Raw genomic sequence first — 22,233 nt, forward strand, 5'->3', positions numbered from 1 at the left:
TCTGACCCTGGGTTTTTCTTGGTTGGTAGGCTTCTGATGGCATCTTCTATTTCATTGCTTGAAATTGATCTGTTTAAATTGTGTATAACATCCTGGTTCAGTTTGGGAAATCATATGACTCTAGAAATTTGTCAATGTTTTTGATATTTTTCATTTTATTGGAGTACAAATTTTCAAAATAATTTCTAATTACTTTTTGTATTTGTATAGTGTCCATGGTGATATTTCCTGTTTCATCATGGATGTTAGTAATTTGAGTTTTCTCTCTCCTTCTCTTTGTTAGAATGGCTAAGGCTTTATCAATTTTATTTATTTTTTTTAATAACCAACTTTTTATTTTGTCAATTTTTTCAGTTGTTTTTTTGTTTCAATTTCATTGATTTCAGCTCTGATTTTAATTATTTCCTGTCTTCTACTGCTTTTGGTGATGATTTGTTCTTCTTTTCCTAGGGCCTTGAGATGTAACATTAGGTCATTTGTTGACTTTTTCTTCTTTTAAGGAATGAACTTCATGCAAGAACTTTCCTCTTAGTGTCCTCTTAGCCTTCGTAGTGTCCCATAGATTTTGATATGTTGTATCAGTGTTCTCATTTACCTCTAAGAATTTTTTAATCTCCTCTTTGGTGTCTTTTGCAACTCATTGTTCCTTTAATATTTAGTCTCCAGGTGTTAGAGTGGCTTTTATTGTTTACTTTATCATTGATTTCCAATTTCATTCCATTATGATCTGATAGAATGCAGGTTAGTATCTCTACTTTTTTTTTATTTGCTAAGAGTTGCTTTGTGGCATAATACATAATCTATTTTAGAGAAGGATCCATGTGCTGCTGAGAAGAAAACATGTTCACTTGTTGATTAATTAAATATTCTATATATTTCAGTTAAGACTAAGTTATTGATTATATTATTGAGTTCTATAGTTTCTTTATTTAACTTTTGTTTGAGAGATCTAATTAATGAGGAAGGAATTCTTTATTTAATCCACTATTAAATGTGCCACTGTCTTATATGAAAATATGGAAAAAAACCCTCACTCACTCAACAGAAATAAAATTCCAGATGAATTAGCAATCTAAATGTTATGACAAAATTATAAGAATATAATATTTAGGGGCATATTTTCAGAGTTAGAAAGTCTTTAACTAAGACTGTACACCCCAAAATCCTAAGTAAAAAAATGAAAGGATTTGACTATAAATGTAAGTATGAAAATTTCTTTGCAAAAGTTACTATAAACTAAGTTAAAGCAAACTGTCACGACCTGCACCATTATTCAAGAACTGGCGAGGGGCAATGGGGGATTAAGAAAAACACACAAACATTTAGAGAGAAAAGCTGGATCAAGTGGGAAATGGAACTCTGATTGAGAACAGTGACCCAAAGCTAGCTCCACATGTTTATTATATAGGTTTTATCATCAAAAGGTTATTCGTGAGAAAGTTTCTGCAAAGCAGCAGGCTTGAAGGTCACAGTGCAGATGAGACAATTTTGTTTGTCTTACTATGCTCAGAATCTTCTATCCCTAGGAGTCAATGTCTTCATTTCAAGGTCATAACTGATAACCCTGAGCAATTGCCCAGAGCAACCAAGGGCTGGAGTCACCATAGCAACTGGGAAATGTTAACCCTGTACTTTTGCTCAGGGAAATCACAGTGCAAGAACACCGAAACAATGAGGCCATCAGACATCTAGATCCACATCACTGCTCCCCACAGCAAACCACATTTTAGGAGAAAATATTTACAACATTTATAGGTGATAAATCTAAATGTAATGACAAAAATCCATAAAGATTCATAATGTTAAATGGATCTTTAAAAATGAGTAAGAAAATATGAAATAACTAAATGAGGAAAAGATAAAAGGACATGAATAGAAAATTGATAGAATAAATACAAACTGCCAGAAGAAGTATGACAAGAAATTCAGCCTAGCTGTTAGTCAAAGAAATGAAAGTTAGAAAAATGATAGGCATAGGTTTTTCTTCTTTGTCAGTTTTTCAAAACTTTAGAATATTGATAGCAAACACAATTAGTGTTGGCAAGGATGTGGAGAAACGTGCATTATTACACCGAGTTGGTAGGAAGATTTTAATTTTAATTTTTTAGTTTTTGGTACTGGGGATTGAACCCAGGGCCCTTTACTACTGAGCTAGGTCCCCAACCAAACCCTTTTTATTTTTTTTATTTGGAGGTAAGGCCTCACAAAATTGCTAAGCCTGGCCCTGAACTTGTGATTCTCCTGCCTCAGACTCCAGAGCTGCTGAGATTAAAAGTGTGTGCCATGGCCCTTGGCCCTTGGTAGGAATTTTATTGCTACAAACCTTTGGGAAGAAATCTAATAAAAATTATTTTAAAATAAATACATATAAACTTTGACCCCACAATCCCACATTTTTAAAATACTATCTTCAGAAGGAGATACACTAGGGCATAATTATTTATGTCTGAGGATGATAATTTCTTAACTTTCATAATTATAATAATTGGAAATAGCCTGGGAGTTGATTACCTTCTGATGAGGCCTGGAGATTAGCACCAGCTGACTACTGTCTGTTGTATTGCTAGGGCCTTGTTCAAACCTGAGACCCTTGCTTGCTCTCTCTCTCTTCAGCCCCCGGCATAGCTTTCATGTTTTGTCTTCTCTTCCACTACTTTTCTTAATGGCAGAGGAAACCAGGGCCAGTTAGCTCATGACATATCACTCAGCTCTGCTGAGGAAATGAATAATAAAATCTTCTCCACAGATAATTAAGTTAATCACATGCATAGATGAGAATGCCTCAAAGGTAGGTATAAGAAAAATTTGTATTAGAATCACCTAGACTGAGCATTAAAAATGAAAACCATGGGCTTCACCCCAAACCTCTTCAATCAGAATCACCCAAGATGAGATCTTAGGATGTGCAATTTACCAGCCTCCAGGTAATTCTTGCAAACCCTAAAATTTGAGAATTGATAAGAAGAAAAGTCTAGGAAAAATATGCACCAAAATATCAATGATAGTGGTCTATATATGGTGGAAATTCAAAGAACTTATGCTTTCTTCCTTGTGCTTTGATGTATTATTTGAGTATTAAACAACAAACATGTACTATTTTTGCATGGGGGGCAAGAAACAAAAAAATAATATTCTAAAAGGAAATAAACAGTAGTTGCAAGTCAGTTACTTGCAACTTATAGTATGCTGGTTATGTGTCAGCCTTTTCAGCTGGAGAACCTCCTGCCTTTCACATTTCTCTCACTCAAGAAAGCATACAGACATATCACTCATTGTGGTTGGGAATTTTCAAATAAAAACTTTAACATTATTGATTGCATATTTTAGGTTTTCAAACTTGGTTCCTCTGATTCAGCAGATATTGATGATAATGTTTTTCTAAATGAGTTAGAGAAAATTGAAAAATGTCCACAAATTCCAAGTAAGTATTTTTATTAAATTCATGAAGATGATTAATAATACAGAAGACATTTTGAACTGATATGAGTTATTTTATATCTTTAAATATATTTTGCCTAGTGGTATTTGGCTTGCACAATTTATTATTTCCTCTTGTGTTTATTTAAATTTTGTGTGTATCACAATTTTGTGTGATTATAGTATATATTATTATGATATAGAAATACTAAGGCTTAAATAGTTCTTTATTTTATAAATGACCTTTGATCCTTCACAAAAACCAAATAGAAATTAATGGCAAAAATAAATAATGATGTGAAAAACAGCAGGGCCTCTGAAGTGGGACTCCAAACAATTGCTATATTCCCAGGCAAAATCATGTAGCCCTCTGCAAATCTGTCTAAAATGAATGCACACCTTATATGTACTAGCCACTTTGCTCTGTGTCAGTGTGACAGAATGTGTATTTGACATGATCCCTACTCCAAAGGAGCTGACAGTCTACTAGAGGATCCCCAACCATTGTTTTCCCCACTCCAATTGAACTTCATACCAACACATCCACTGTTGGTACATTTATGATCCAGACTTTAAAAGAGACTTCTGCTGCTGCTTCTACTTCCTCTAGTATTTGTATGTCATTTTCGGTAGGATATAATGATTGGAGCATAATAAGTTTTCTTTATGGGGTTTTAGGACAATATCTAGGGCAGGTATTTCAGTCAGCCAGAACCCATCTTAGCAGTGATGGCTATATGAATCCTAGCTCTCCTCAGGGATACTTTAATGTCTTAGGTGGTTAGCTATGTTCTGTCTGCAGAGTGACCTATTCACACTTCCCTTATTCTGACCAATGGATTTTCTAAAATTGTAGAAATTGTGTTGGCTATGGAATGCCGAATATCATTGCATAACTGTCACAGATTTTATGCCATTTTTTTTGCAAAAAAAGTAGAATATGACCATTATATGAAGCTTTTTTTAAAAAAAAATGTGCCAGTATAGTAGAAACTATTTTTTACCAAGCTATCTTTGGTGCAAGATTAGGATGCATGAAATACTCATGAACTTATATTAATTCAGTGGTAATGATTATACAGTGAAATATAGTGTATTCTATGATCTGAGGTTTATATCCCAAATTCATGTAACTCCTAACCCTCAAGTTAATGCTATTAGGAGGTGGGGCTTCTGGGAAATGATTAGATCATGAAGGCTCTGTCCTCATGTTTGAAATTAGTGCCCTTATTTAAAAAAAAAAAAAAGGCCACTAAGAGGGGCCACAAAGAGGAAAACAAAAAGGACACAAAGAGGAAAAAGCACCCTTCTGTGAACCAAGAGGATGGCTCTCACCAGACACTGAATATGCTGGCATCTTGATATTGGACTTCCAAACCTCCAGAGCCATAAGAAATAAATTTATGTTATTTATATGTAACTCAGTCTACGGTGTTTTGTTAAAGTGGCCCAGATGGACTAGAAAGAGGAATGTGGAAAGACGAGTAAATGGATTTCAAGTGTGATATACTCCAAACTTTTCATTTATTTGATTATTTGAAGAGTATCTCTTTCCCTTTGCTATTTACTAAGAGTAGCATGCTAAAAATTACTCATGAGTGGAAGGAGCAAACTCACTGTTATGGTGTTAGATACAAGATGACCCCCAAACACCTCATGTGGCAATGCAGGAATGTTCAGAGGTGAAACGATCAGATTATGAGAGCTGAATTCTGATTGGTGGAATAGTTCATTTGATGGATTAATATTTTAAGTATCATTTGGTGGTAACTGTAGGCAGGAGGGGCATGGCTGGAGGAAGTAGGGCACTGAGGGCATGCCATTTGTGATGATATTTTGTCCCTGACTCCTTGCTCAGTCTCTCTGCTTCCCAACTGCCGTGAGCTGAGAAGATTTCCTCCACCACACTCTTTTCACCACAATGCTCTGCCTCACTGACAGGCCCAGAGCAATGGAATCAGCTGACCATTGACTAAATCTCTGAAACTGTGAATCCAAAATAAACTTTACCTCCTCTAAATTGTTTTTGTCAAGTGTTTGAATCACAACAATGAAAAGCTGACTGACATACTTACAAATCATATTATTATGAAAAAGATCATAAATCGGTCTTCTATCCACATTTTAAAGATTAATTATCCAATTCATGTCTAAACAATACCTAGTGTTTTCTAAGACAATTTTTCATTTTGGAAAATATTCTCTAAAACAGAAAATTTGCAAAATTGTAATAAAAAATAGAGATTATTCTCAGTTATATTACCTTTTACCTTATTTTTCTCTCTAGATTTTGACTGGCAGTGGATTATCTTAGATGGTCCAGTGGATACTTTGTGGATAGAGAATCTAAATTCTGTGTTTGATGAAACTAGAACACTGTTCCTAGCAAACAGTGAGAGAATAGTTTTAACTAGTAAGATAAGAGTTATTTTTGAAATGGATACTCTCTCTCAGGCCAGTCCTGCTACTGTCAGCCGGTGTGCAATGATATATATGGTAAGTTTTCAAAAAATTTTCTTAACAAAGAAAACATGTTGTTTAGGATAGTAGCCAGTCACTATTGATAGCACTTTAATGTTTATTTTACTTTTACCTCTGGACCCAGAAGCACAACCCAGTAGTTCAGAAGTGACCCCAAAGCCTCATAATCTAGAATTGAATATGAATGCATTTATTACTTAATTCAATTACTCTCAATAATTGAAGTGTCAATATTTTCCCCAACTGTAAGTAGTGCTTTCAATTAGACAGGTTAGGCTGCTGGTGTGAACTAATTTTCCAACAGAGGAAATATTTCCCTGAGACCTTTTCTTACTCTTAGAACTTGGAAAACACATTGCCAAGACAGTAGTGAGGAGGTAAAAGACACCACAAAAAAATCAGTATATTCTATAAATGAAATTAATTATTAGCTATGATTAGCTCTGTGCTATAATATAGCTAATTAAGTCCAGGACTACTTCTAGGTAAACAGTTCCCCTCACCCACATACACTGCCTCAATACACCTCCCTACACATACTCCTCCAATTGCCTGTTGTCTGATAAAACTATGGTTAGAAACATATATCATTCCAGAGAATGATAATTACTTGAGCTGTTTTTGACCACTTGCCCTTTAATGAATAATAACTCTAAGCTATATTTGGCAGAGGACACTGATAAAGCAAAAAGGAAGTAGGAGAACAGCATATTTTTTAATTTACTTAAGATTTTCTTATGCTTTTTATTATTAGGATCCTGTTGATCTGGGATGGGAGCCTTATGTCAAGTCATGGCTTTCAAAAACCTCTAAAATCATGAATCAATCAGGAGTAGATTGTCTTGAATTCATGATTCACAAAAGTGTCACTGATGGACTAAAATTTATAAAGAAGCATCAGAAATTTCAGCCATTTCCTGTACAGGACATAACAGTTATCATAACTCTCTGCAGAATTCTTGATGCTTTCTTTGAATTCATGAGTAGAAATGGAGGATTTGGAGAAGGTGAGTTTTTCCCCCTAAGTCACATTAATGATATTACAGCTTTGCCAGTCAATGGCAATTTATCATCTTCTGTAAAAGAAATTGAAGCCAGAAATTTTCAATTTATTTGGACCAACAGCAAATATGCATATGGAACAAACTAAAAATCCTTCATGGGGAGCATATCAATAAAAGTAAATTAAAATCATACACAATATTATAAGATGACAAAAAACCTGAAGAACCCTTGGAGGTTTTCTATTAGGGGAAGATTTTTTTTTGTCATGTTTCAACAATTCTTTGAGTTAATAGGGAAAACTGTTAAAAATTCTAATTGTAAGTTATAATCATCCAAAAGCATAAATATGCAAAGTAGTAAAACATATATAAGGAGAAACCAGTAGATTTAGAAATCAGTATAGCATTATGAATAAAGGCAACTCAAATATCCATCCTAATTTTATTTTAGAGTGAAAGTCACCTTGACCAATAAAAAAGAGAGGTTATTAATTGTAAAAGACAGATTAAGAATATAGTGTGTGTGTGTTTCTGTGTGTGTATGTGTGTGTGTGTGTGTGTGTGTGTGAGAGAGAGAGAGAGAGAGAGAGAGAGAGAGAGAGAGAGAGAAGAAAATATATGAAAAAAATGGCTGACAGAACTACAAGGTTAAATAAGCATATCTGTTATCTGTGGGCTGGGGAAATAGCTCAGTTGGTAGAATGCTTGCCTTGCATGCACAAGGCCCTGGGTTCAATCCTCAGCACCAATTAAAAAAAAAAAAAGCATATCTGTAATCTAGTTAGAGATGTTAGAAACTCCTCTAGAAGTCCTCCTATATAACATCCAAAGAGGTTTTTAAGGTCCTAAGACAGAGGGCAATAAAAACTCAGGACCAGGACTTAGAAATCAGAGTGGTCAACTCCAGAGAAAACTAAGTGGATAACTCCAACACTTAGGGTGGAGGCATAAGAGCAAATAATTACTCCAGTTTTTAAAACCCCAGACCTCCTTCAACCCTCTGAGGAATGCATTACTCAAAGTTTCAATGATGGCTCTCTGTAGACCAGAAACTGAACAAGATTTAATGATAGCAGTGAAGATAATAGGACCCTGGAAAAATAAAAGCCAAATAATGGTCCTTAACCTCCAGAAACAGATGAAAGGAGCAGGGACGATATGAGTTTCAGAGAGTTATGAAGATAAGTAATAGAATATAGAATCATCAGGAGTGAAACATATGTGCCGGCAACAAGGTACCAGAAGCTTGTGTCATGAGAAGAAATCAAGGATGAGTGTCCAGGAGGTTAAGAGTAGTTGCTCCAGTAAGCCATTATAATCTCTTGCCAATTTCCAGACCTGAGCTATGTTTCAGGTTTAGAGCCATTGACAAAACAGAAGGTTGGGACCCTCTAAAATAAAATGGAACACATTTACAAAAATAATGGTACTGGTTCTTCTCCTAAGGGAACTACAGCCATTTATTTGGGTGACTTCCCTAGAGAATGAAGCATATTCAAAAGAATTTTAGAATTGTAGGACAGAGGGTCTGACTTGACATTGGTATCCAGAAACCAAAGGCATCTTCATGTCCATCTCAATTAGAGTCCATTCATATGAGGACTAGGGAATAAATGACGTACAAAATTCTGACCAAAGTTCAGTTTACTAGATAGAGTTCACTAGGACCCCACCTCCTGGTTATTTTCCTGATCCCAAAATATATAACTGGATTTAATGTACTTAATCCTTTGACCAAATTGGGTCTTTAGTCTGGGATAAAAAATATATAGTGGGAAAGGTCAAATGGAAATCTCTGAAATTGCATCTGAATTGTCTCTAAATAATAATTTTAAAAGTGTCACTTTCAGGTTTGCGGGGAGAGGATGGTAGAAATTAATGCTACCCTTAAAGATTTTAAGGATTCAGGAATGGCATCTCCTTTGCATCTCAGTTTAATTTATTAGTCTGCAGCCAGCAGAAACAGATCCTAGAGGATGACAATAGGCTACACACAAACTGAATTAAGTAATAGTCCCAAATATAGCTACAATGCCAGAAAGACTGTCTCTTCTAGAAGAATAAGGAGGTAGAAAATTGAAAAAGATCATCTATAATGATTTCAATTTTTTCTCATAAAATTAGAGCCAAAGTTATCTCTATTGAGTTGAGGGAAGTGAAATGTTGGTTTGAAGTATGTGGGAAAAACTGAATGGTCATTGTGGGGATGTGAGAGCATATTCCTTAAGAATAAATTTTAAAAATTTACTGTTTACATTGAGGGTTCATTTAAGAGCAGAAATCATGATCTTAAATTTTGGGAAGAATGAGGATGTAATTAGGAGGCTTCCTTGAACATGGAAGTAGAATCATCTAATAGAAGATGGAAATTTAATCCAAAGATTGCCCTTTACTTTCTCAACTACTAGCAATTATGTAACCTTGCAGAAATTCATTCATTGGTATATATTGGATGTTTTATTATCTCTTATAATTGCTGAATAAGAATGGTTAGTCCTAATATATAATTTGGGGCCTGAATCTCATTTTATATTTGACACATTCTCTCTTTTGGATCATTAATTGGAGACATCCTATTCCAAAGAGATGGCACAAAGATTCGTCAGATTCACTTTATTTGTCACCTTGCAAAGTATAGCAAAAGAAAGCTGACAGTACAGCACTGATGTAACATCAAAGTCAATCACAATCAAAAAATAAAAGAAAAATTAGGCCTCATCTGAATTAAAATCTTTTGAGCATAAAAAGTCATTATCAACAGAAAAGATAACTCACAAAATGGGAATTTTTCAAAGCACTTATTTTATAGAGATTAATATCCAGAATATATAAAGAACTCATACTACTCAACAGCAACAAAAAAAATCAACAACCATTTTTAAAATGGGCAAATGATGATAGACATTTCTCCAAAGAAGATAGACATATGACCAACAAGCACATTAAAATATGCACAACATCACTAATCATTAAGGATATGAAAATTGAAATGAGTTAATACTTCCCACCTGTTGGGATGACTATTAATAAATAAAAAATAAGTGTTAGCATGTATATGGAGAAAATGGAACCTTCATACATCACTGATGAGAATGTAAAATGATCCAGCCACTATGGAAAATGGTATGGCAGTTCCTCAAAAAATTAAATATAGAATTACCACCACTTGACCCAGCAATTTCCCTTCTGAGTGTTTACCCAAAATAATTGGAAGCAAATACTCTGAACAGATATTTCTACACCAACATTCATAGCAGCATTATTCACAGTAGCTGAAAAGTAGAATCTTATTTTTTTTATTTGTTTTAATTAGTTACACATGTCAGTACAATAACCTTGACATATCATACATTTGAATCAGATGGGATACAATATCTCATTTTTCTGAGTACACAGGTTGCAGAATCACATTGGTCATGCATTCACATATATATTCACAGTAATAATAATGTCTGTTTCATTCTATTATCCTTCCTATCTCCCCAACCCCTCCTCTCCCCTCCCATCACTTCTCTATACCTAATCTAGGGTAATGCTATTCTTTTTTTCTCACATCTTCATACATGTATTTTGTATAACAATGAGGGTCTCCTTCCACCATCCATGCAATTCCCCTTCTCCCTCCCTTTCCCTCCCACCCCTATGTAGAGGTAATCTTCTTCCCATGCTCTTCCTCTGTTCCCCATTTTGAGTCACCCCCTTTATATCAGAGAAGACATTCAGCATTTGTTTTTTTTGGAGATTGAGTAACTTCACTTAGCATAATCTGCTCTAATGTCATCCATTTCCCTGCAAATGCCATGATCTTATTATTTTTTAGTGCTGAGTAATATTACATTGTGTATATATGCCACATTTTTTTTTCATTCATCCATTGAAAGGCATCTAGGTTGGCTTCACAATCTAACTATTGTGAATTGTGCTGCTATAAACATTGATGTGGCTGTGTCCCTGTAGTATGCTGTTTTTAGGTCCTTTGGGTATAGTCCAAGAAGAGGAATAGCTGGGTCAAATGGTGGTTCCATTCCCAGCTTTCCAAGGAATCTCCATACTGCTTTCCAAATTGGCTGCACCAATTTGCAGTCCCACCAACAGTGTATGAGTATACCTTTTTCCCCCGCATCCTCACCAGCACTTGTTGTTGTTTGACTTCATAATGACTGCCATTCTTACTGGAGTGAGATGGTATCTTAGAATAGTTTTAATTTGCATTTCTCTGATTGCTAGAGATGATGAGCACTTTTTTGTACACTTGTTGATTGATTGTATATCCTCTTCTGAGAAGTGTCTGTTCAGGTCCTTGGCCCATTTGTTGATTGGTTATTTATTTATTTTGTTTGTTTGTTTAGCTTTTTGAGTTATTTGTATACCCTAGAGATTAGAGCTCTATCTGATGTGTGAGGGGTAAAAATTTGTTCCCAGGATGTAGGCTCCCTATTCACCTCACATATTATTTCTTTTGCGGAGAAAAAACTTTTTAGTTTGAATCTATCCCATTTAACGAAAGGCACTAACACTTTAATGGTTCTAAAATGGTGGATAATAGCATTATGGGTGGCATTATTTTCTTCTTTATACTTTTATCTATTTTCTCAATGTCCCATGAGAAATATATTTTACTTTATTATTAAAAAATAAATATTAAAAAGAAAAAAATAAGCTTAAAAGACTAATGAATAATCAATTAAACTGAGTTCCTCTATGGAATGGGTAACTTGTAGGGATGGGAGAAGACAGCTACAATCTGCCTACAATGATGTATGTGAAAAGATATTCTCTTACTTACAGTCCACTAAACAGTGTTATAAATTAAACCTCATGAATTAACTAGCTAAATTTTAGGTTTGTTATTAATTGCACAAAAATACTCTTTCCTTTTTAAGGTGATCCGAATAACACTTCAACTAAGGAGACAAAAGATTCTACCAAATTGAAGGAACCAGAAAAGAGGTCAGCTACATTCATTTGACAAATCTAGTAGGAACCAAATACTCAAATACATACAGGATTACTTGTCAACACACCAGTACTTTTGTGATTGTATAATATCAAAATCCACTTCAGGTCCACAAATCACCATATTTTTATACTAATTTTTTAAAAATAAGATTATATGGATACTTCTGTCCAGTCTCTGTACATATTGGAAAAATGAATAAAATGACATGAATTTAATTTATGAATCTGTCATTTATGAGCTATGAAATATATTTGGTTACTAAAAATTTTTAATCTTTGATTATCTCAGTTATAAAATGAAATAATGATGTAATGTGCTAGGTACGTAGAACAGAGCCTGCCTGGTACATAGTTAAGTGCTCAATAAATTATATCTTTGAATATTGATTAGTGTAACATTTCTTCTGCTACTTTCTTATGATATGAGCATTACTATTGGGGCCTTCCTACATCTCATTATGAGTCTCTGAGACCATTCATGTCACATTCACTTTTGAAAAAGAAGACATTCTAAATAGACTTTCCGGGGCTGGGGATGTGGCTCAAAGGATAGCACGCTCGCCTGGCATGCACGGGGCGCTGGGTTCGATCCTCAGCACCACATAAAAATAAAACAAAGATGTTGTGTCCACGAAAAACTAAAAAATAAATTTTAAAAAATAGACTTTCCACTGTCAGCTCTGCCTTCACATCTATTCACTTATCTCCGTCTTGATTATGACATCTGAGCCCAAACTTCCATCATTTCTTTCCTATACTGTTGCAATAGACTCCCAATTTGTTTCCCCAATTCTTCTAGTCATTTCTCAACATAATTGGAGATTTTTAAAAAAAATTGAAATAGTTGAGTAGCCATAAAAGAATATTTATAAAATATAAACTTAATAACTTCCCATTACTCTGAGTAGAAGAAAAATATCTTGGCTAGTTTAAAAAGTCCCTGTCCATCTCTCCAGAGTTATGACCTAATCTTTCCTCTAACTGTGCTTCAGTGACACTGGCTTTTGTTTCCCTCCACTTCCTCAAACTAGCAATGATCCTTTGACTTCAGGGTCTTGGCACAAGTGTTCCTTCTGCTCAAAATTCTGTACTTCTATGTTTTGCCAAAGCCCAATCATTCTTCAGGTATCAATTTAACTGGTGCTTCAAAAAAGACCTTCCCTAACTTCTGCAATCTAAATTAGTTATCCCTGCTATTATTCTTCATGATATGCTTGACTCTTTATTCTTTATTCTTATCATGGTTTAGTATTAATTTTCCTTTCCTGTGAAAAGGGGATTCTGATTTTGTTCAGAGTAACTGATATGTTATAGCCACTCAATAATATTTGCCAAAAGAACTATCACATATTACACAGGGCTAGAAATTTCAGACAAGATTGTGTAAATACTTATACATTAAAGGTTGCTAATAAACTTCAGTTTGGTGATATACAAAGTGTGTTGAGATCAGGCTTAAATCTCTGTCCAGCCCGATCAACACCAGCCTTATCACAGTAGGACTTGAATTTCATGAACCAGGAGTGACTTGAGTTGACCTAGACTAGAAAATACTCACCAGATTCACCCTGCCCAGGATTAGCCACATTAAACTAAATCAACCTCTAGGATTTGGCTGAGAAGAATATAGAGTGAATACTATTTGCTTATATCTACATAAAGTGAAGAATTATCATATTTTCTCTCAAAAGACAAATAAACTTGCAGCTACTTAATTAGCCTAAAATAAAAATGAAATGTGTGTATACATTAAATTAAAATATGTACATAAATTAACTATACATGTATATATGTATTAAATTAAAATGTATGTTAAACATACTTTTAGAAATATAAAAATGATACGTTTGAATGAATTAAATTTTAAAATATATAAAGGAATATATTAAATAAAGGTTGACTACAGATCTCTTACACATATGGGACTTTAAAAATAGTAACTAATTTACATGACTTATCAAAGGAACAGTTATACATTAATTCTAAAACTTTTCTGTCAACACTTGAACTATATTATAGTTTTTAATAAAAATGAAACTTTTATATATTGAAAGAAATTTCTGAGCTGCTTTCTAAAACTAAACCTTCACCCTTCCTTTCATTTCTACCCAGCAATGAAAATCTGTGGTATCTGGAGAAAAATCCTGATAAATTAACAATAATGATTCAAAAGCTTTTTGTGTTTGCTTTTACTTGGGCATTTGGAGGAAGTTTAAAGCATGAAGATGATACACTATTTTATCCAACTTTTGAGCCTGATTCTGTTTCGGAAGTAACCTATGATTTTGACAAACTTGTACGTGAATTATTTGAAGACAATTCACAAGGAGGTAAGTTCTGGCTGGGAGGAATCATTATTTTGCTTATTATTTTAAAATAGTTTTTAAATTGTTGATGGACCTTTACTTTATTTATTAATTTATTTATACGTGGTGCTGAGAATCAAAGCCAGTACCTCACACATGCCAGGCAAGCGCTCCACCACTGAGCCACAGCCCAGCTCTATTTTGCTTATTTTAAAATATTAATTAGAAGCAATGATTGTACTTATATTGACTAGGCCCATCTTTTGAAGTGTGAAGATTAAAGGTAAAATAGTATTAAGAAACAACACCTTTATGCTAATGAAAGGGGGTTAAAGAAAATTAGATTCCTGATTGGTTCCAGATGCAATGAGAAGCTAGAACACTAGTGAAGCAAAAGGGAAAGCCTATGAACTCAGCCTTAGCCCATCAGCTGTGTAACGATCCATACTATCCACACCACCATGTAGCAGGAACTTCTGCAGGAGTAGAATATTTAGTCTTATATTTTTATTTTAATTCTGAGTTATTTTATAAAGTCTTGTGCTTTATATTTATAGGTCAGTTCTAACAGGTGGAATCTATCCTAGTAACCTAAAATACTAACCCTTCCCATTTAGCTGTTGCTGATTAAAGAAACTTTGAATAGATAAAGAGATTGTTAATGCAGGTACCAAAAAGAGACAAAATATGAATGTATTTAGAAGAACCTTGTAAAACAAAGATGGGATCTTTTTTGTGTGGTGCTGGGGATTGAACCTACGACCATGTGCATGTAAGGCAAGGACTCTACCAACTGAACCATATCCCAAATATAGTTGGCTACTAAATATTTTTAATCTTTGATTATCTCAGTTATAAAATGAAATAATTAAGTGATGTGCTAGGTACGTAGAATAGAGCCTGCCTGGTACATAGTTAAGTGCTCAATCAATGCAGTCTTAATTCTTAATTCAGTCTTCTGAATTACTGTAAACAGTTCCATTTAAGACATCTGGATGGGAGCAGAGGTGTAGCTCAATAAGAGCGCATGCGTAGTTTTTGCTAGGACCTGTGTTCAATCCTCACAGTCAAAAATGCACATATATATATAAACATCTGGATGACAAGTTTTATGTAATTTCCTATAGAAATTAACTTTTAATTTCAAAGCATTGCATGTTAATTTGTTATTGAAATTAACTATTCAATTTTATGCCTCTTTTTTTAAAAAAAATATTTTTTAGAAGTATTTGGACGCAATACCTTCATTTTATTTATTTACTTCTATGTGGTGCTGAGGATCAAACCCAAGGCCTCACACTTGCTAGACAAGTACTTTACCACTGAGCCACAATCTCAGCACCTGCTAACTTTTAAAGATAGATAAACTAACTTGATTTATTGTCAGGCAGATCATAAACTAGAAATGTTTTATTAAAAATGTAAAAGCTATACACAAAATAAAGGAATTTTCGATGAGTTGTTAAAGTGTAGTAAGGTATTTGTTGTCTTTGAAAAATAGGATTAAAAAATCAACTTTTAATTTGTTAGAACAATGTATAAAATAGCATATTGATTTGAAGCACACAGAAAGTAATTAATAATTATATGTGATGCAAATACAAAAAAAAGAATAGCAATACTATATGATGAAGTAAAATTTATGCCAAAAGATTAAAGAGGATTCGAGAAAAACACTACATTAAAAAACAACAACCCTAGCTGGCCAAGGTGTAATCCCAGAGGCTTGGGAGATTGGGGCAGAAGGATCATGAGTTCAAAGCCAGCCTCAGCAAAGGAATAGCATGAGGCACTAAGTAACTCAGTGAGACCCTGTCTCTAAAATAAAATTTAAAATAGGGCTGGGGATGTGGCTCAGTGCCCAAGTTCAATCCCCAGTACGAAAACAAACAAACAAACAAAAAATCCACAAAACATAAAACAACCATGAACTTGTAGGAATATAACAATATAGTCTTTTAATAGCAAAATCTGATAGAATTCTAACAGGTAATAAATAATTCTAAGATTATAAGAGATTTTTAATTTGTCTCTATGATAAATTGAAAGATTGAAACAGGCAAAAAATTATAAGGTGTATGTTAACACTGTTTTACATATACATTTATCATTTTAAATATTAACATTGTTATCTTTGTATAGTAAAATAATTGCTTAATTATTTTGCTTTTCATTATTCAATATCTTCAACAATTTTCTACTGAGAAAATATATTACTTTTAAAATGGAAAATCCATGTGATTTACAAATAAGTATCAATATTCTCTTATGTATTGGTTTAGCCACAACCAGTACATTTCTATCATTTAAAAACATCATGTGTGTTTACATAATAAGAAACAGAACTTTAAGGTAAGGTTTCAAGGCTATCAGATCAAAATTCACCTTAATTTCTGGATTATAAAAAGGACAAAAAGTTAATCAGTTTTTGCTTTTATACAATTAAATATTATGAAAAAAGACAGACTTATTTAATATATTTGGACATACCTTTCTTAATAATCATATATTTCAGTTAGAGTTCATATTCTTAAATAAATCTCTTTCTTATGTGGATCTATTTATCAATCTCAAATGTAGGTATCAGTCTACCAACTGGTAAACGGTCTATCTTTGGGTATTTTGTGGACATACTACAATGTGAATTTATACCTTGGTCAGATTTAGTTCCTAATATTCAGACAATAATTCAAAGAGGTAAGGGTAATTATACAAATTTCTTGTAATTTGTAATTTTTTGTAATTTCTTCAAAATGCTGAGGATACTGTATTTGTAAAATTAGTTATATATCAGCAACTTTAATTATTAATACATTCCAAATTTGTGTAGAGACCAGTTTGGATCCGCATTTACAAAGCGTGCCTTAAAAATAACTTTTGAATACTACTTTATGAGAAATCTGGAGTATTTTGAGTCATTTGCACATTGTAAAACTGAGTTCATTGAAAGTCTTATTAATCACAATATTTATTATTTCAATTAGCTATGATTATTGAAAGGAGAAAATGGTAAGGTTCACATCTAAAATAGGAAAAGTATGTATGTAAGAACTTACACTTGATTATATAGGAAACTACTCATTAGAAAAAATACCATCGTTTGGTGAACATCCATATTTGCTAAATTATTTTTATTCTCAATCTTCTGCTTCTACATAAAACAAAAAAAGACATAGAAACTTGTTGCACTTTAAGAGCTTGGAAGAAGTTTAAGGCAGGAATTTAATGGTCAGGCTTCTTGTCAAGTTCTTACAAATACAGATGGTCCTCAACTTGCAAGTTTTCAACTTTATGGTAGTGTGAAAGCAACACATAATCAGTAAAAACAATACTTCAAATCTGGAATTTGAAATTTGCATCATTTCTCAGACTAGCAATACTGGAATTTGAAATTTTGGATCATTTCTCAGACTAGCAATAGGCAGTATCATACTCTTTTGCAATATTGGACAGTGGCAGTAATCATAGGAATATAAGAGGAAACAACCAATACTCTACAGTGTACTGTTACTAAACTATGCTGTTAAGTAGGTTAGGTGTATCAAATGCTTTTGAATTAACAACATTTTCAATTTACCATGGGCTTATTTGGATATAATCACATCATCAAGGAGGAGAATCAGTATAAGAAGTTTAATGAATGGAAATTGAAATGAATAACTAAGTCAGGTTTCTCTCATCAAATAATTTCAAAGTTTGGTTGCAAGAGTTTTTGACAGAAACCAACCAGAGCTGTCAGAATCATAGGCATCCAGAAAGTTCTAATTTCAAATTTATTTTTGTTGGAAATACCAAAGTTATATTGTACATTGTTTTGTCACAATAAGCATTGGTGAGAGATCACAGATTCTATTTCATGTTAGTGCTAATATTGGGGGCATTTTTATCTTTAGCTTTTTGCCACTAGATAGAAATATAACTGAATATCATTTGCCTATAATTCAACACCTTCTCCAAATCTAAAACATTCACTTCTCTGGAGACAACTTACCCTACTTGTATGCAAAGGACATAGAAGCAATTAAAACCCTCCTGAACTTTTAAACCAAACTTGTAATGATAATTTTAATGTCACAATACCATGTTTCCCCTGCAGTAAACCACAATATGTAGATTGGGCATCTTAGACATGCTTAAGAAAAAAATCACCTTTTGGTATTATTGCATAGAAAGCTGACTGAAGGAGAAATCCACAACAACTACATGAAGTGCTTTCTCCTGGACTTAAAACTCTATGGGGTTATCACTGAGCACAGATGTGATAAATCATGATGCAGAATTCCTTTTCCTACTATCATGGTGGAATAGTTATTGAAAGAAAACATTTTGCATGTGAATTGAGTTATATATTTTACTTCAATTTCCACTAATATTTGAGGAGTTCAAATATGAATTGTGTAGTAATTAAGATTAATTAACAGTGCTGAAAATTATGCTTTATACAGCTTATTGAGGATATAATATCTATTTAACAATCTACACATAATTTTGATTGAAACAGTCATGTTTTTTTATCAGTCAGGTTGACTGTTAAATGTTCAAGGAGGACAAAAACCAAACCTTCTTTCCCTCCACTCTTTCTCTCTCACACAAACACGTATAATTTAATCTGACCTATTAAGGGCTCTCCCCTCTGTAGAAAGGTGAACTACCTTAAGCGAGCCCTTACGTGGCCAGATACCCTATCCTGAGTGACCTAAGGAACCTCAAATCTTGAACTAAGGTTATCTGTGACTATTTTCTAGCATCCACTAAAAAGCTAATAGAATAGGACTATTTTCCTAAATCATATATTATTCATACAAACAATATTTTCAAATTTAATACTCAGTTAAAGGTAATTAGCAGAATCAAGATTATCACCATAAATTAACAAGACTTGAATGACTAGAATTACCGGCTATATATTCTGAGACATCCATACTTACTATGTTTAAAGAAATAAAAAATAAGCCTGAAAATACCTGAAAAGAATCATAAACTATGAAAATGTGGCACAATTTGAAAAAGAATCAAACAGACCCTCTAGAGATGAAAAATGCAGCCAAATACGACCAGTGTAACTCCACATCATCTACAACTGCAATAATGGGATCCTAATTAGAATAAATTGTTCTCTCTGTATGTATAACATGTTTAAATACAGTCTACTATCATATATATCTAAAAAGAACAAATAAAAATAGTTATAAAGGAAAAAATGACAACAAAAACAACCTACTTAAAGAGAAAAGGAAGCATTTTCATTAAAATCCAACATTTCAACTTAATGTTTTTTTTAATTTTTTGTAGCTGTAGATGGACAGAATGCCTTTATTTTATTTGCTTATTTTTATCTGGTGCTAAGGATCCAACTCAGTGCCTTGTACATTCTAGGCAAGTACTGTCACTGTGCTACAGCCCCAACCTCTTAATGTTGTTTTGAAGATGCTAACCAATGCAGTTAAAAAAGAGAAAAAAATTAGATATGTAAATTTGAAAAGGAGATGGTTAGATTTTATTATTTGCAGATATTAAAATATTTATGAAACCCAAGAATACCTTAAAATGATAAACTATAAGTAAAAGTATAAAGAATATGAATAAACAATTCATAGAAAAATAAACACTTCTTACATATAAAGAGTTGATTCATATATGAGAAATTCAAGTTAATCTACAATTAGATATAATTTTTACCTGTAATTTTGGTGAGGATCAAGAAGTTTGATACCTTTCACGAAGGCATGAAGATATAGACTCTCAAATATTGGAGAGCAATTTGTCAATATCCATCAAATTATATATCATATGACAGTTTATATTGATCCAAAACTCTACTTATAAAAAAATTAGTCCACATATATGTGAAATAACATATGTGTATTACTTAACTCAGACTTGTTTGTAATAGCAAAAGATTGAAAACATCATAAATGTCCATAAGTAGAGCACTGAATAAAAAAAAGAAAAATTTTGCATGATACATTTGTTAAATGGAATGATACTGATCAGAAAAAAATCTTTTAATGGCTTATAAGAAAGTTTCTTTTTGGATTTATATTTGTGTGTGTGTTTTATTTTACATCAAATTGCCTATGTTTGGCTATTTTTTACTTTTACAAATGTCAATCTTTAAAATAGTTAAATTTCTTTATAATATGTTGAATTTTTTTCAGAAAGTATTAAGTACCCAAAATGTTAGTTTAATATTTCTAAGTCATTAGAAACTTTTCTTTTTTAACTTAGGGACTTCATTACTGACTGACATTCAAGAATCTGGTGACAACATATTGAAGATGATAGAATGTGGAGAGTACATTAATTATGTTGCTACCAGAGACACAACATGCCTTTCTTTTCTCATGAGCCTTCTCTTAAAGAATTCCTGCCCTGTGCTTCTCACAGGTATTTTTTAAAAATGTAAATGAAGGGGTATTTTAGAGTTAGGAGGAAATATTACTTGGTCCAAACATACGAAATGGGAAAAAATAGGTCCTGAAAAGTTTTGGTGACTATATAAATTCACATCCTTACTAACAGTGTATAAAATGCCCATTTCCCTACATATTTTCTAGTAGAGGACATTGTGAATCTTTTTCATCTTTTCATTACCTTCAGGAAAATTCTAGCAGTAGAACTACTGGGTAAATATATAACTGGTCTCCATAGCCTGTGGGCTGAGGTCCTTGGAGGTCCACTAATGGTAACATTGATTGGTTTAATTAAATCTACACATGTAATTCCTCAACCGGAAGCTAAATTTTTCACTTTTTTACTTTTACCAAAGGAATCACTCTATAGCTTCCATTGTTTCTGAACATTTATTTCAACTTAATCACCTTTTCCAGTTTTCTAACTTATATGGTCCATCACCAGAGGCAAGTAGTACCATTTTCCCAGTTCCATATTCAAAGAATTCCAGCAAGGTGACTCTCAGGTAACCATAGCTTGCCTTTAATTTCATCTAAGGAATGAATTATCAAGTCATGAGTCCCTGTTCTGCCTCAATAAAGAATTTATCATCAGATTTCTCCCTCCGATTGTCTTAGCAAATGTTGTCAAGGAATTTTATTTCATGTAGTATTTCTAGTGTGCTATAGGCAAAACAATTTGTGATGGGCTTAATGAACATTAGATAAAAATATATAGACAGTAGAATGAATCAGATATAACTTTCCTTTGCTCTTAAATGAATACATGACTAGTGTAACTCCACATTATGTACAACTACAAGAATGGGATCCTAATTGGAATGGGTTGTACTACATGTATGTATGTCAAAATGCACTCTACTGTCATGTATATATAAAAATAACAAATTTTTAAAACCCCATTAGCTCCTTATCTATTCTTTTGTAAAATATGTAAATAATGTAGACTCTGAGAAGGATACATATTAACTCACTTACCTAGCCAGTATCACATTTTAAAAAGGGAAAAGCAAAAACATACTTTTCATGTAAATTTCAGATGAAGGAAAATGCTATTGTTTCCTCAGACACCTAGGCTAGAGGTCTAACTCTGGGGATCCCAATAAACCAGGTCTGTTACACTATTAGTTCGTTTTAATATGTTAACATATGTCATTTTCTGGCATGTAATTCTAACCTAAAATATTTTTCCCTCTTAGGAGAATGTGGTGTTGGGAAAACTGCTACCATTAACCAAATGCTTGAAAAGTTAGAGAACTCCGGAGCATTTGATATAAAATATGGGTCAATTTTAGGAGATGTCCTATTACATAATGAGATCAAAAAATCAAGGTTGTATATATTAAACTTTAAATTTTATTCATCTATTATTTAGATTGTATTTATAAAAAAATGTTGGCCTTAACATATATGTGCCTTGTTTTTAAAAAGCAAATCTATGCAATGAGTTGCCTGAAATTCCATCATGATATATTTCTTTTATTTTATACCTTTATTTTTTAATAAATTTTTTATGTATTTTAATTAGGTATAATAACAGAATAATATTTTATTTAGTTATTTATTTTTATGTGGTCCTGAGGATCGAACCCAGAATCCCAGAATCTCACATGTGCTAGGCAAGTGCTCCACCACTGAGCTACAACCCAGCCC

At 33.0% G+C, this 22,233-nt stretch overlaps 1 protein-coding gene across 1 annotated transcript in view; it reads left to right on the forward strand.

Annotated features, from left to right (window-relative positions):
• Dnah14 (dynein axonemal heavy chain 14) overlaps positions 1–22,233 on the forward strand; it is a 376,944-nt gene that overhangs the window by 187,965 nt on the left and 166,746 nt on the right. The window contains exons 38-45 of the mRNA XM_046419847.2: positions 3,328–3,421; positions 5,705–5,913; positions 6,653–6,905; positions 11,786–11,852; positions 13,974–14,191; positions 16,748–16,864; positions 20,396–20,554; positions 21,780–21,915. Coding sequence (XP_046275803.1) covers positions 3,328–3,421; positions 5,705–5,913; positions 6,653–6,905; positions 11,786–11,852; positions 13,974–14,191; positions 16,748–16,864; positions 20,396–20,554; positions 21,780–21,915 — 1,253 coding nt within the window. The remainder of the gene's footprint in view (positions 1–3,327; positions 3,422–5,704; positions 5,914–6,652; positions 6,906–11,785; positions 11,853–13,973; positions 14,192–16,747; positions 16,865–20,395; positions 20,555–21,779; positions 21,916–22,233) is intronic.

Source organism: Marmota monax, unplaced genomic scaffold (assembly GCF_021218885.2).
Source record: "Marmota monax isolate L192 unplaced genomic scaffold, Marmota_monax_Labrador192_F-V1.1 WCK01_AAM20220418_F8-fsc00153, whole genome shotgun sequence".
NCBI lineage: Eukaryota > Metazoa > Chordata > Mammalia > Rodentia > Sciuridae > Marmota > Marmota monax.